Here is a 14,726-nt window from a genome sequence, read left to right on the forward strand (position 1 = left end):
GCAGCTCCGTGCCCTTCCTCCTCCTCCCCCGTCCCTGCGCGGCGGCCGGCGAGGGCAGGGCGGCAGCAGATCGACCTGGCCCAGCGGCCCTTCCCGCCCCCGGCTGCCGCCCCCCCCGTTGGGCCCGCCCGGCCGCTCTCCCTGCCCCGCTGAGCCGCCGCCGGGGCTTCCCGCTGCTGGGAGGCCGCGTTCCTGCGGCCGCCGCAAAGCCTCGGCCGGCGGCAGCGGCAGCGCGGGCGGGTCCCAGCACCGCCCCCGAGCGGCGGCCCCGGGCAGCGCCGCCCCCGGCCCCTTCCCGCCGGCCGCCTTCCGCCGCCCGCGGGCGAGCAGCAGCGGCGGCGGCCCCCGCGCAGCGGCTCCATGGCGACCGCGGCGGTGGAGCCGGTGTACGGGCTCTCCGAGGACGAGGTGGGTCGGGGCGGGTGGGCTCGGCCGCGGCCGGCGGCGTGCGCCTGTGTGCGCCCGCCCGTGCCGGGGTGACGGGCGCCCCTCGCCCCGCCGCCCCATCGCCATTAGCCGGGGCGGGCAGCCCCCGTCGGCCGGGCGAAGGTCGAGGGTCGGTCCGGGAGGGCGCCCGGCGGGCTCGCCCCGCCCCGGCGGCGGCCACGGGCGGCCGGGGAGACGTGGCGGCGGGTCGGGGGTGGCGTCCCGGCCCGGTGAGCGCCGGCAGCCGCCCGCGGCCCTGGCAGGTGCTGCCGCTGCCCGTGAGGGGCCGGGGGCGGCCGGAACTCCCCCGCGGCCTGGCTGCCCGGGGCGCCCGGCCGGGGGCTGGGGCCGGGCTGCGGGGGGCTCCCGGCGGGTGGCCTCCGCCGCTGGAGCCTCGCCCGGGTTGTGCCCGCCACCGGCGGCACCGCTTGCCCCAGCCGGGGGCGGCGGCGAACAAAGGGCCGGGGGGGCGGTGCCCGCGGCCGGGCCGGGGCGCAGGGGCGCGGGGCCGGGCGCCGGTGCCGCGCAGAGCCCGGTGAGCTCGGTCAGCGAGGTGGGGCCGCTGGTACCTTATCACCGGCGCTTGCTGGACCCGTGTCCTCTGCGGGACCACGTACAGCGCTGGCGGGTCCAGTACGCGTAAGCGGAACAGCCTGCTTCGTCCGACGCGAATGGGAATAATTGTCGTTTGTACCCGTTTTCTTCCGTGGCCCCGGCGAGGTGCACCTTCCCCTCGGTGGGCGCTGTAACAAAGAGCCGGCAGAGGGACCGGCTGCCGTGCTGTGATTTCAGTGCATCTGGCACGTTGCTTGCCCGGGTTGTGTTTTTGCAGGACTGAATAATAACAACAATATTATGCCTGGGTTTGTGGGACTGAAGACAAGGGGCTGCCTGTCAGTTGTCTTGTGATGTAGAAGAAGCTGGCATAAAGAATCTTGTGACTGTAGATGCTGCCAGACAATTTTATTACCTGATGTGTTTGAATGGCACCAAACCTAAATGACTGTACCGTTTAATCCTAATGGGAAAGGAGGTTCTTTGGCTGCAGTGGCTGTTTTTATCAAGGGGGGGTGGCTGGTTCTGCTTTCGCTGATGTATAAAGCTATGGGAGCAGCCTGATTTCAAGTGCTCAGTGTGCGTGTGAAGGCAGGGGAGAAAAGCGTCTTGCAAGAGCCTTGGGCCTTTAAGATAGCGAGTACACTACCGGCAGAGAACCTCCTTCCTGGGTTGTTTTCCTAATGGCAGTGGCCTGGGCTGCAGAAGCCCCTGAGCAGCTTGCTCCCATGCGCAGGAATGCTTCTTTCTTGCCCGACCACCCAACCCTTCAGGTAGTGTGGACCTGTCGGTGGTGGCCCTGCCTGCTGCCAGTGTGCCGCAGGGCCCGTGTGGCCTGAGGGAGCAGCTGGGCTAGTGGGGTTGCTATCCCAGCACCAGCACCCCAAGACCCTCCATTGGCCGCGGTTAACGTGCTTTCATGGATTTGATTGAGTCGGTGTGATCCACGAGGAGAAGGGAGACCTGCGAGCCATCCTTTTGTGTCCCCCATAGGTGGCCAAGAACATGATACTGGAGACTGGCTGCGGCTTTTTTTTTGTTGTGTGTGTACTCGCTGTTATCTTTTGTCCCTGCCTCCTTCCTCGACATATGCTCATACTTGCATAGAATGTTAAAGAGAAGCAAATATGCAGAGAAATCTGCTGGACGGGGAAGTGTAGCTGCTGGCCATGCTGCTCAGTGAGTGTGCCACTCTCTACCTTGGCTCCAAGGTGGAAGTGCTGTCAGGAGAGCAAGGGCAGCTGCTACTGCGGCGCATGCAGCCCCAGCTGGTGCCAGGGACCTAGCCTGCTTGGTGGTGGGCATGGCGATTCGGGTTGAAGAGGTGCCTGCCACTCATCTCCTGAGGTAAAACCAGGCTGTCTGAAAAACAACCACTGGGAAGAGCAAGGGGTTGGTCTCTCTGTGATGACCCACAATGGTCCCCATGGCACGGATGCAGTGATGGCTACTGCCACCCTACCCGTAAGGAACAATAAACCAGTTCTTTGTGTTCTGTATTGCTGTAGGTCGTGACGGTGCACAGCGCTTTGCGGAACAGAGCAGGGATCACCTAAAAATACAACAGGAGACTGCAAAGGGGTGGAAGGAAGAGGAAAGGGGAACAGGGTGAGAAGGGGCCCAGCAAAGAATGCAGGCGGTATACACAGCCCAGTGGGCTGTAGTTTCAGTATGCCAGCAGCCTAAATTGCATCTGTGGTAAATGTATGGGCAAAGGAAGGCACTGAAGGAGGAGAGTCTCCCTTGGGAAGGCGGCTGTGACTATGCTTCATTGAAGGTAACTCTAAAGAGCTGTTAAGAAAGGCAGGTACATTTACAGTTCTGTTGCATGCTGGCTTTCATGAATGGTACCTTCCATCAGCATCAGCTTGGACTTGAGCTGTCTTTCTGTTTTGAAAAACAAAATCTCTTGCTAGTCTTGAGAAGCCAAATCATGTATGCGGACACATTTAGGCTATTAATTTTTCTTTGTTCCTACCTAGGTTTGAAATACAGTTTGCAGTTCAGTTGTATACTGTTTATGTAGGGTTTTAAGTAGGCCTTACGGAGGACTGCCGATCCTGCTATGTTTGCTGGCTGGAAAAAGTGGTTATTTAAGCTTAAGCTAGGCTTGCTTAATGGCTTCCCATAAAAGTAGCAGTATCTCTCACAAATAATTCAACATAGGCTTAACTTCTACTTGCACAGTAGATGTATGTGTCAGTAGGCCTACTTCATGTCTTAAATTAAGCATATACTTAAGTGTTTGCAGAGTTTGTGCCTACATTAATCTCTGGAAATAGCTGTAATTTTCAGTAGATACCTTCAATATGGGCATCTGTTCTTACTTTGTTCAGATACTCTGATAGGCGTTAAGACACTTGGTAGTTTAGGGAGTGACTTACTGAGTCACAGATGACAAGCCAGCCATTGCATTTAGCCACCGTCAGACTACATTTTTCTTCAGAAGTTGTTTTCATTTATGAAAAATTTTAGATTAATCTATTGGTTAAAATTAGCTGTAAATCAAGTTTGCTTCCTACAAATTTCTCACTGTGAGGGCAACTGTAGCACTGGCACAGGCTGCCCAGGGAGGTAGTGGAGTCTCCATCCTTGGAGCCATTCGGAAGCCATCTGGACATGGTCCTGGGCATGAGCTGGAGCTCGGGGTGGGCCAGCCAGCTGACCTCCAGAGCTCCTGCAAACCTCAACCATTCTGTGATTTTGTGAAATAATATTTACATAGGCTACTGGAAACTTAAGTGCTTTCATGCAATCTTTAAATACCAGTATATTTAAAAACTTCCACCCTTTAGTAGCTTAACATGTTTTTGTTCCTGCATAGAGCACTCTTCTAACTGAAGCTGCATATCAGCTGTGCGTGCTTGGTTTGTGAGACTGCCTTTTGTGAAAAGCTCCTGCTGCTAAAGGTGACGGATCTGCAGTGCTGGCTGGGGAGCGGAGGGGAAGGCAGCAAAACCAGAAGCACCAGCCCAAGTGGTGTAAGCGATGTCCCCCAGCTTCTAGCATGCATTTGTTTAGGGAGTTCCCAAACCACTGAATGTGTCAGGACTAGCTGTTTTGGGGAATTATTGGATTAATCTCATAAATTCACTTTTTAGTCTTCCCCACCCCCCCCACCCCGTAAGAAGGAAGGAAACAATACGTCTCTTAGAGAAGTACACCTCACATTCATTTCAGTTTGAGTTTCTTGAGAGCTATTGAATCAGTTGTGGCCCAAACAAAATGGAAGTTTCCACAAATATTCCCTTCCCCTTTCTCAAGTGTACTTGGGTGGAAGAAAAACTTGCAGCTTCTTGTATCTCTTTTGGTTGAATAAGTAACGTGTCTTCAGAAAAAGATCCTTGAAGAAAGAGTCTCTTTTTATGTTCTAAAATACAGGCAAAAAAGAGGCTTGCGTGTGAAACTGCCTTCTCCAATTCCAGCATTCTTCTCTTTTCAAGTTCTGTTCAGCTTCCATGACTTGCAATTGAATAAACCGAAATTGCAAGCTTCCTACTGAGATGGCGTTTTGTCATGCATTAGAAATTGTCACAAAGAGCTTATGTTCATGAAAGTATCTTGATGCATGAGATATAATTCCATATGCCTTAAAATAAATAGTTCTGGATATAGTCACTGTGGCTTAACCTCTTTTTCTTATCTTGGTACCATACTGGGCAAAGCACTGTGTGTGAGAAATGAATCCTGAAGGATTTCAAGATCTCAGGAGAATGAGACATGCTTTTGGTAAATAATAACAAAAACAGTTTTTGGGTATGATGGAAATGGCACCTGCAGGTGGGGTGAATTCCTGTGAAGTGTAGGCTTAGTTATACTTTATCTACTATCAGGGTAAAGAATAAAGATAAGATTTGCCTCAGTGGCATCCTGGTGAAGCAGAGCTTGGGCTGCGAGGTGATAAGGAGTGTGGCCGCAATGCAGCAGGCAAGCTGTCTCTTTTTGTGCAAACTGTTTCAAAGCAAAGCATGTAGGAAGTTGGCTTTTGTGTCTCATGTTTATGTGTTTCCGATGGATTTGTTGCTGTGGAATGGTCTCCATTGAGGATGCCTTGGACCCTGACCTTGGACATCATGTTAATGAGGTTTGTCTGTGTGTGTTTTGGTGCTGTTCATGGGATGGGGCTGCTCAGAAGCGGTATGTTACTGCACTGCTGGATGATTAACTTGATTTATCGTTGAGGAAAAAGGCTTCAATCTTTCCTCCCCCACTTGACTTGATGACAAAGCAATGACATAGTGGAGTTTGGCGTTGGATTTCTTTACTTGGCATTTTAAGCAAACCATACATTTTTGAAATGAGCATTTTGGCGAGTTGTTGGGGGGAAGTGTCTGTATTCTAGATGGCTGGAATCACATTTAAGGTCATGTTTTCTGATATGCTGCCTCGAGAAGTGGCTTATAAGCTGTGTCCCCTCATTGCGCTGGTTCCCAGCTTGGCTCCTGGAGCAGCGAGGATGGGAAGCGTGTTGGATGAATGACCAGGGTGCTGGGCATTGCTGTGGGTGGTGTGCCAGAGAAGCAGCTCGTAGACAGTCATGGTCCTGTGTCAGGCACTGCTGAATCCCAGCTGTAAGACGGGCAGAGCAGTGTGAGGGGTCCAGCCAGCCGTGTGCTCCGGCTCAGTCTGTGGCTCCTGTGAGGCAGGAGGCTTTTAGGTAGGGAAACAACCCCTCGGGTTCCCGAGAAGGTGTGCCTTTTGTGAACAGCGCTGCGAAGGCAGGCTCTCTGAAAAGAGAGATCTGTTGTTTCTGCTCTGAATACTCCAGTTATATAAAAGCATAACTCTTTCAATGGAGTGTGAGCAGGGGCCTCCCTTGGTCGCAGCGGTAATGCAGTGTCTTAGTAATAAGCAATTCAGAATAGTAACTTTTTTATTGACTTTTTAAATGGAGAAAAAAAAACCTGAATTGGTTTTATAGATTCTGAGTGCGTTGGCTTCCCAGGGATAGCATGTAAAACTCTAAATGATGATAAAAAGTCCAGGTAAGGAAGCCTTTCAGAAATGAAAAGGCTTGCGTATCTACTTGTTGTGGCATCATAACAAAATTAATAGGCTATGGTTCTTAGTAGGTCAATAGATTTTTATAAAAGCTTGCATTTTGATTTCTATGCTTTTAATTGAGTTATCAGCATATTTTGGCCACTGTTACTGACATGAAGTAAATTCTAGTTTTAATGTAAAATTAATGTAAAGGCATTTAAGCTGGTTTGTATTAAAATGTGGGCCTGAGGGAGTGAAGAAATTTTAGTTTTATATGCTCCCCGGACAGCTGTGTCTCTCCTCACCCCTGCTCTCTTACAAAGTGAGCTGGTCATTGTGCAGTCGGGTGAGGGATGGTGGCGGGTCGTTTGGCCGCTGCTTTCCTTACTGCCCAAACACTGTCCTTGGGCCAGGACGATGAGCATCTCGTCGGGTTTTAGGATTTTCAAGATCCGTGTTGTGGGCTGGCCATCGGAGGGCACTGTGCAATGGTAAATGCGCACTCAAGGTTCTGTTTGTGCTCGGACACGGCGTTCCTGGACAGCAAACACGGACTGAGTGCCCCGCGCCTGTCGAGCAGAACCTTCCTGCCACCAGAGCAGCCTTCTCGTGTCGGGGAGTTACGTTGAATGAATCTCTGATAGGGGGATTTGTGTTCTGCTTGAAAATGTAAGCAGGCATGATAGGTGAGCTTACCTTTGAGAAGGGAATAAGGTTAATACCCAAGGATGTTACAGGAAGAAAGAATAGGCCACAGTGGCTTCTAGGTTGGAGTCACATCCTCAGACAATGAGAGGTTCAAAGGGTTACAATATTTATCCTTTCTAAACCAAATACAGCTCATTATGCGAGATGGGCTATCTCCACAGGTGCTGTAGGATCCCAAGGCCACATCAGAGATTGTGGGACTTGGTCCTGTTATCTTTATTCATGTCATACTTGTGGGTAAGGCTGCCTGAAGCCGAAAGAAGGCATCTGCTGTGGGGGGGGCTATGTGGAGCAGCTGTATGCTTGTGTTGCAAGATCTGATGTAAATGCTGCCTGTTTGACAGCTAACTGATTTCAGCTGAATCAGGCTAAACTGAAAACCTCTTAGTCCCTGAGGATTATATGGGGCCAGGACCTCTTGCTTAAACTCTGTGGCATATAAACTGGGACTTCTCTGAGCAAGCTGGAAACCTCTAGGCCTTTTAATAGCAGTGAGGGATGGATTGTCTAACAGTTTCAGTCGATAAGAAGTCATAGATGTAATATCGATGTGCCGAAGTAGCTTGATTTAGTTAGTTTTGTAAATTTTGGTGTTGGTGAACAGAGGAAATCTCTAACTTTCATAAATTTCTTCATCTTTTGCTTTCACTGCCACTTCCTTTTAAATGTTTAATTGTATTGAATAAGAGTTTTACTGTAGCAGTAAAATAAATGCTACTAGGCAGCTCTGTCCCCTGTTAGAAGGAAATGGAGTGTAATCTTGTAAACACTGTTATTTTTGGTAAGCTGGGTAAGAATGCCGCGCAGGTTGGGTGACTTAGCCTTGTGCATGCACCGGGAGGAAAGGAATGTGGTCATACTGCTGCCCTGCTCTGCTTGGCTGGGACTTGAGCTGGTGCCATTTCATTATGAAAACCTGCCAGGGGTTTCACATTCAACCGGGACTAGAACTGTAGCTTTGAGAAGTGCTTAACCTGCTGTCAGGCCAGCTTTTTCCAGCATGGGGTTTTTAAACCGATGAGTTCCTAATGCTGAAGTGCTGCCTTCCCCTGCTCCCTCTGTCTCTTCCTCTCCCCTCCCATAAAGAAGGAAGAAAACCAAAACTCTAGGAAAGTTTTTTTTTTCTGCAAAGAAGCAGGAATTAGCTAGCAATTCATTTTAAAATAAGAGATATGGTCAAATAGCAGAGGCCCAGAAGCTGACTACAGTTAAAACAGTTTAAAAAAACCTCACAAACAAAACCTCAAACCGAAACAAACACCAAAACCCACCACCAAAACAACCCAGAGCTCCAACAAAACAAATCCAAAAACTTGTTTCTTGAGTATATTATGAAATGCCTGTCTGCCAGATGATGTGTTGACTGGGCAGCAAAGTCAAGGTGCGTATTTGTAATTGTTCTGGATTTCCTCCCTTCATTCTTTTAAACCCTAATGACTGCACACTGGCAGGGTGCAGATATTTGTCAGATATCTGATTTCTAGGAATTAAGAATCTTGCCTGTAATCAAAAATATCTGCAATTCTGAGAACACTTGGCGGGATATGAGGAATAATTCCATGAATGAATTGTGCTTTGCAGTTATGCTACAGTACCTTAATTTTGTGCCTGACTGCATGCATTAGTGTTGTTCCATTGGCGCTGTGCCAACTCAAGGCAGGTTTTCTTTTTTTGATGCAATTTACCTGCTGGAGAAGAGCAGAATTCTTTGGAATGGTGCACAATCATGCCACCCTTTCTCCTTTGACAGATCCTAGTTTTGAATAATCCTGGCTTGAGGATGGAAGTACGTTCATATAATCTGTGCTTTTCTCTGTGTTTTTAATTTAAAGCAGTTCAAAGTCTTACTGTTTTTTTTTTAAGCGTGGCAGGATTTTGGAGAGATGGGAGTGATGAGTGACCCTTGGTAGAATGTGTCCTGGGGTGACTTCCTTGGTGACTGTCAGTCTGGTGACTGGTGTGGTGGGGATGAGACTGGATGTGAGGCCTCGAGGGTGCCGCTCTGTGAGGCTTGGTTGGTGTCCATGTGCACCTAAGGTGGTCGCAGTCGCTCAGGCAGCACTCCGCTCTCCTGGTCCCCCACGCCTGCCGGGCGGCTTGTGGTTGTGTTCAAGGTCTTCGGAGGATGGAGCAGCATTTTATCTTCCAAGAATGAAGTGATCTGGAAGATAAACTAACAGCAAGGAAGAAGTTTTTTGGACACATTGAAGGGAGGAGAGCCAAAGGAATTTTTTGGGGGTTGTGCTTTGCTTGCAGTCATCATCTTCTATTCATCCGGTTTCTCTCTCTTCGAAGGGAGAGAGAGTATATTGCATCTCCTTCACACTGTGGAGTAACTTACGTAAACTGTCATCAACTTTTGAAATAAGTCAGCAAAAGTATTTAACTTTTTAATCATTGAGAAATTACAATAGAGATGTTGCTTCACATTTTAAGTATTTTTCTCTGCTGAACACCAGCCAGGCTTCTTTTCTTCCTAGCTTTTGAGTGTGTCTGTATGAAATCTTGCTTTCTTCTGTTAAATGAAAGTGGAGGTATGTCACTCAAACATTTTTGTCTGTTTGAACGGACTTAATAATGACTATTTAAAAAAACCCCACACTTGAGGAGATGGTAAACTTCCCTGCCCTGGCTAGGAAAGCTGATTCAGGAGGACAGGGAGTGGCGAGGTGAGGAGCTGAGTGCCTGAGAAAGTGTGTGCATGGCGCTGGAGCTGCATCACTGCTGATGTTGTGTATCCTCGGGCATAGTTTTGCATCGGTGCCTGTGGGTAGCTGCTGCAGAGCTGTTAGAAAGTGGAAGAGAACTTTGTATCTCTTGGTCAGTGATACTTCTGCTCTGCCTGAGGCTGCTTGAGTGCTGTACAGTGCCATTTGTTGCAGTTTGCAGTGCTCAAAGTGCGAAGTATCTAGAACTTTTGGGGTGGTTTTCCAATTGTTTATACATTTTTTTTATTGGAATGCCAAAACTAAGTATTCTGTTAGTATTTTCAAGAAGTGTATCAGTACTATACATTGCACTGTACTAAATAGGAAACTATACTGTTTTTAGGAATACAGTTACTTACCTAAACTTGTGAAAACTTTATGAATCTCGTCAAGTTAATGAATAGTAGCATTTTCCCTATGGTTAGGAGACATTCACCAGTTGACAAAAAATGGTTGCTCTTAAGATGATATTTATTTTTTGTGTATCAAAGGAGCTAAATATAACGTCAAGTTGCTGCTAAAGTGGGGAGGGTAGATGGCTTTGCTTTTCCCTTACCCTTCCTTAGCTCCAGCTAGCTCCCTGCCATTTGTGCTGGCACTCTTCTGATATCAAGGTAAATTGATACAGGTTAGCAAAAACGGATTAAAAATAAATCACAGTTTAGGACAGGTTAGCTTTCTACTGTTCCAGTGAATTGCATTTGCCTGCTCTGCAGTCACACAGCCCTGCGTGTCTCGAATAAGCACTGAAAGCATGTGGTTTGGTGGGTGGGAGAAAGACCTTTATTTTCAGCCCTGCTATTTGTATTGTATCGGTTCCATCTGGCCGAGTCTTATCACTTAATATTTTATTCCTTGTTTCCAGTGTCCATCAAAAAAAGTTAACTCCTTGAGGTCAGGAGTTCAGTGCTAAAAGTTCATGTGCAAGTTCAGCCAGGACTGTAGGTGAGCAATGTCTGCTCCCACAGCCTTGGCTTGAGTAAGCACTTCTCGTTCCTGTTTGCTGTGCAAAGGAGCTTTGTGGTTTCATTTTCCCTTGCAGGGTAGGGTGGTCTTAATGATACTGTGGCACACCTGTGTCCTGACAGTGTCCTTAATGGTGACTCACCGGCACTAGCTGTATGAGCAGAGGTTGACTGGGTAGCACAGAGAGTAGGATGAGTCTTGTTTACTGTCTTCTCCATCGGTAGTACCTCCCTGCCTCTGAACCTCATGGCCCTCCCAATGGGAGGGCTTTCTTCTTCTATTTTGTCGTCTCCTCGGCTAGGTCTTGTGCTAGTTCTCACCCACAGTTCTGGTACTAATCCTCTTCTAGCAGTAATGTTTGGTAAGATACTGGTAGGAGACAAGTCCAAGAGTATTCTTATGAAAAACTAGATATCCCATGGGTATTAGCAGCCTGGGAGTATCGCAGGCGTTTTCTCTTCCCTCACAAGCTTCTTTCTGGTTGTGACCGTAGCTAGCTGTTAAACCAACAGAAGCCTTTGCTGTGCTGTTTCATTGTTGCTTCACTGAAGTCTTGATGAGTAAGAGCTACAACATACATTTTATGCAGCAATTTTTTTTCAACTCATCCAAGAAATACACTCTGTTAACTTCATGTGGTGCTACCTTTGGTAAGCCCAGAATATTTTACCTGCCATGAATCTCCTTGTGCATCTGTTCCTCAGTTTGTAGTACTGTTCCACACTGGAGCAGAGAGGTTGAGGGGTCGCTTTTGAAGACCCAACTGGATGGAGTCCTGAGCCAGCTGGTCTGAAGTCAGTGCTGACCCTGTGGAGCAGGAGCTTTGACTAGAGATGTCCCTTCCAATCCAAATTGTTTGATGACACTGAAGTACTGTAATGTGAATAGTTTCTCAGAGCATGATTTTTCCACTTTTCAGAGTTTATTGTGTTCTAGATTCATATTGTGTGGCTTGGTTTGTCCTACTGATTTGGAGGCAGCTTTGGGCTGACAGACCAATTGGTTATTCTTTTGAGTGCTTTTCTGACAATAATAGCTGTCAAAGCCGAGCTTTAAAAAGGCACCTCATTTGCCTGGTGACCCTTTGCCCAAAGAAGCAGTGGAGACTTTTGTTTGATTTCCTGGTCTTCCTCATCTGGCTGGCTGTGTTACTTGCACAAGCAAACCACTAGAGCACTAGCAGCGTGTTGGGACTCCTGGTAGTGCTGCGTGGATGCTTGCCGATGCCACAGAAACTTGAGGGCTGGGCAGAAACAAAAGTGGTCATAACCTGGCCACTAGTAAGCTGAGCTAAAGGTCTGAAAACCAGATGTAGATGTGGGGGCCAGCAGTGTTTCAAAACAGCCTTTGGTAGAAATAGTGGGCAGTTAACTTGAATGGCTTTTTATCTTTTTTTAAGGTAACACTATATATATATTTTTGTACGAAGTAGGTTATTCTGACGGTGCTGTCCTGTTGCCTCTTTTATCCAGAAGGTACTTTCTCGTTCAGTGGTCTAATTAGCGTGATAAAGAAGCTCTTGCATTTTTCTTCCTTGATTTGAGGATTTGGTTTCATTTGTACCTGGTTCAGTTTAAGGCCCAGCTGCACCCACAAGGGTGGTGGCTGTGCTTTTCTTGAACCCCATGAAGCTGAGGAGATGGTTGCTGTGAGGACCATCTGGCAGATCTTGCTCTGCACGTACTGGGCTTGCCAGCTCTGGCCAGGGCTGGGGGCTGAGGGTAGAGCTGTGCTTTGCAGAGACGTCCTGCAGCTGTACCAGTGGTCCCATGAAGTGCAACTGTGCAGTCAGGTGTTTTATTCGTGTCTGACTAGTTGCTGTTGTAGCTTAAAATGTCAAACGTAAATCAGGTTAAGTAGTTACAAGCTGGGCGTGGGTTACCTATGAGGCCCAAGGGTAAGGAAAAAGCCTGTCACTCACAGAAGGGCTTGCGTTGGAAGGGACCTTAAAGACCATCCAGTCCACCCCCCTGCTGCAGGCAGGGACACCTTCTAGTAGACCAAGTTGCTTCAAGCCTCATCCAACCTCTGCCAGTGCCTCACCACCCTCACTATAAAGGATTTCTCCCTTGCATCTAGCCTAAATCTGCCTTTTCAGTTTAAGCCATTTCCCCTTGTCCTGTCACTATATGCCCTTGTAAAAAGCTCCTCTCCAGCTTTCTTGTTGGCCCCTTTATGTACCTGAAAGGCTGCTCTAAGGTCTCCGCAAAGCCATCTCTTCTCCAGGCTGAACAACCCCAACTCTCTCAGCCAGACTTCACAGGAGAGGAGCTTCAGCCTCTGATCATCCCTGTGGCCTCCTCTGGACCAGCTCCAACAGGTCCATACCCTTCCTGTGCTGAGGACCCCCGAGCTGGACGCGTGCTGCAGCGGGGGTCTCAACAGAGTGGAGCAGAGGGGGAGAATTGGCTCCCTCACCCTGCCGGCCACACTGCTGGTGATGCAGCCCAGGACATGGTTGGTTTTCTGGGCTGCGAGTGGGCATTGCCAGTGTTGAACTTTTCATCCACCAGCACCCCCAAGTTCTCCTCAGCCTCAGTTACCATATGCCTGCATGCTCTTACTGCAGCATGCTGGGAGAGCCCCTTTTGGAAGCTGTCAAAGCCATGGGTCCTTCATAAGCGCTAATGAGCAGCCTTGAAGTCCTCAGAGTTCAGGTGGTAAAGTTGGTAGCTAATGTGTTGTCAAGTCTTGTGGAGATGTTCTGATATTGCATGCTTACCTGAGTCACTTTTGTCCATAGAATATTGTCCAAAATTTGGGTTGGAACTGTGCATGTTTTAAAGCATTTCAGTCATGACTTCAGTCACTGTGTTTTGATGGATGATGTTGTGAAAGAAATGCCTCTGATACTTGCTTGAATTGATTTAGCAAAAATTTGCATTGTTTGCTCATCCTGCTGACACAATGAAATTTACCATTAATCCATTGTGCTACTGACATGGAGTCTGATTTTAAGTCCAGTCAGTTCAGTTCTGAACTACTGATAACTGCGTTTGTTTTTCTTCATTTCACTCCAGTGAGACAATGAGGTGTAATTTGGCGCAGGTAACTGTAACCTGTGCAAGTGTGCTCTGTGCCGTGGAGCGACCAGCGAGCTGGCTCTGCTGCTGTGGGCTGCCTGCCCTCGCTTGTCTGTGCCCAGCAGGGGTGGAGGTTTTGTTTCAAATTCCTCACACTTGCACAAGAAGCAAAGCCGTTAACCTGCGCAGCAAAGCCATGCGAGAGCACGTTTGAAGGCGAGTGGTGAAATGACTGTTGCAGACGGTAACTGGTGAGGGTTGTCACTAAGCACTGTGACCACCTTTGGTTTCTTTGCAGCTTAGGCTCTATACTTCAAATGCCAGGACTGCAGTGTTTGGAAAATGAAATTAGGGTCCTCAAACTGGTGTAACTCCGCAAGCTGGAATACAGATGCCGATAGTGTTTGATAACACGAGAGTGTACTACAGAAGCACTGTGTGTCATTGGTAGCATTGCTGTGGAAACCTGAATTTTAGCAGCGGCTTGTTTCAGTGCGTTTAACGCTCAGTATCCTGATGTTTATCGGAGAGGTGAGGCAGTGCTGCAGCTGATGTCCATCAGCCTGGAATCGCACGCCAGGGCTGGTGGATGCTGGGGCTGCCACACTGGTTCTGCTGGATGTCTGACCCGAAGTAGTTCCTATCAGGAGGTCAGATGGTCTTCAGATGTGTCCTGCAGCTGGCTTGGCTTTCCGAGGCAGCTTCTGCTAGGTTACCTCTCTGGGCTGTTGGGGAGCTGGGGTGGGCTGGAGCTGCCATGGGGACACTGTCCCCCGAGGGCTGGGACTCTTGCCGTGTCCCTGTGGGCAGCCCAGGGCTGCGATGGAGCCAGAGCTCGCCGGAGTGCTGTGGCAGCAGCGGGGCTGCCGCTGGTAAGAACAGGCCATGGGGGGAAGAGCCAACTGTGAGGAACACACGTGTTTTTGCTGTGTTCCCTGCAAGCATGGTATCTCTGAAAATCCAGGACCTCTGTGTGAAAAAAGTCACCTGCAGCTCTTACCTGGACTTCCTGACTTTTTCTTGCTCTGGCATTCACACAACTCATGTGTTTGCCTAGCAACAGCTTTTTTCATTTTGAAACACTTTCTGGGTTTTCTTTCCTGCTGGGTATCGTGATCTTGTTTCTGCTACCTGTGAGACCAGATGGTTACACTCTTCTGCTCCAGTCACTGGGGACTGCTGTTAAATCCAGTTGTGAACAAAGGATTGAAGAATAAGTGTACCTGCTCTTTGCTGTTAAGGACTGGTGCGTGAAGATGGGTGCAGTTCTTGACCTTTGGATTTCATGTCTGATCTCTGATTGTAATCTGTGCTTTTTATGTCGTCTTAGATAAAGGTGGTATTCAGAAGGGGTTTA

General features: G+C 48.7%; 1 protein-coding gene across 3 annotated transcripts in view; it reads left to right on the top strand.

Moving 5' to 3' along the window:
* The first annotated feature begins 286 nt into the window (after positions 1-286).
* Positions 287-14,726, top strand: part of NEDD4L (NEDD4 like E3 ubiquitin protein ligase) — a 194,104-nt gene continuing 179,664 nt past the window's right edge. For all 3 annotated transcript variants that reach the window (XM_037373202.1, XM_037373198.1, XM_037373201.1), the window contains exon 1: positions 287-408. In XM_037373202.1, coding sequence (XP_037229099.1) covers positions 361-408 — 48 coding nt within the window. In that variant the 5' untranslated portion in view covers positions 287-360. The remainder of the gene's footprint in view (positions 409-14,726) is intronic.

The sequence above is a fragment of the Falco rusticolus genome, chromosome Z (assembly GCF_015220075.1).
Source record: "Falco rusticolus isolate bFalRus1 chromosome Z, bFalRus1.pri, whole genome shotgun sequence".
NCBI classification, from domain to species: domain Eukaryota; kingdom Metazoa; phylum Chordata; class Aves; order Falconiformes; family Falconidae; genus Falco; species Falco rusticolus.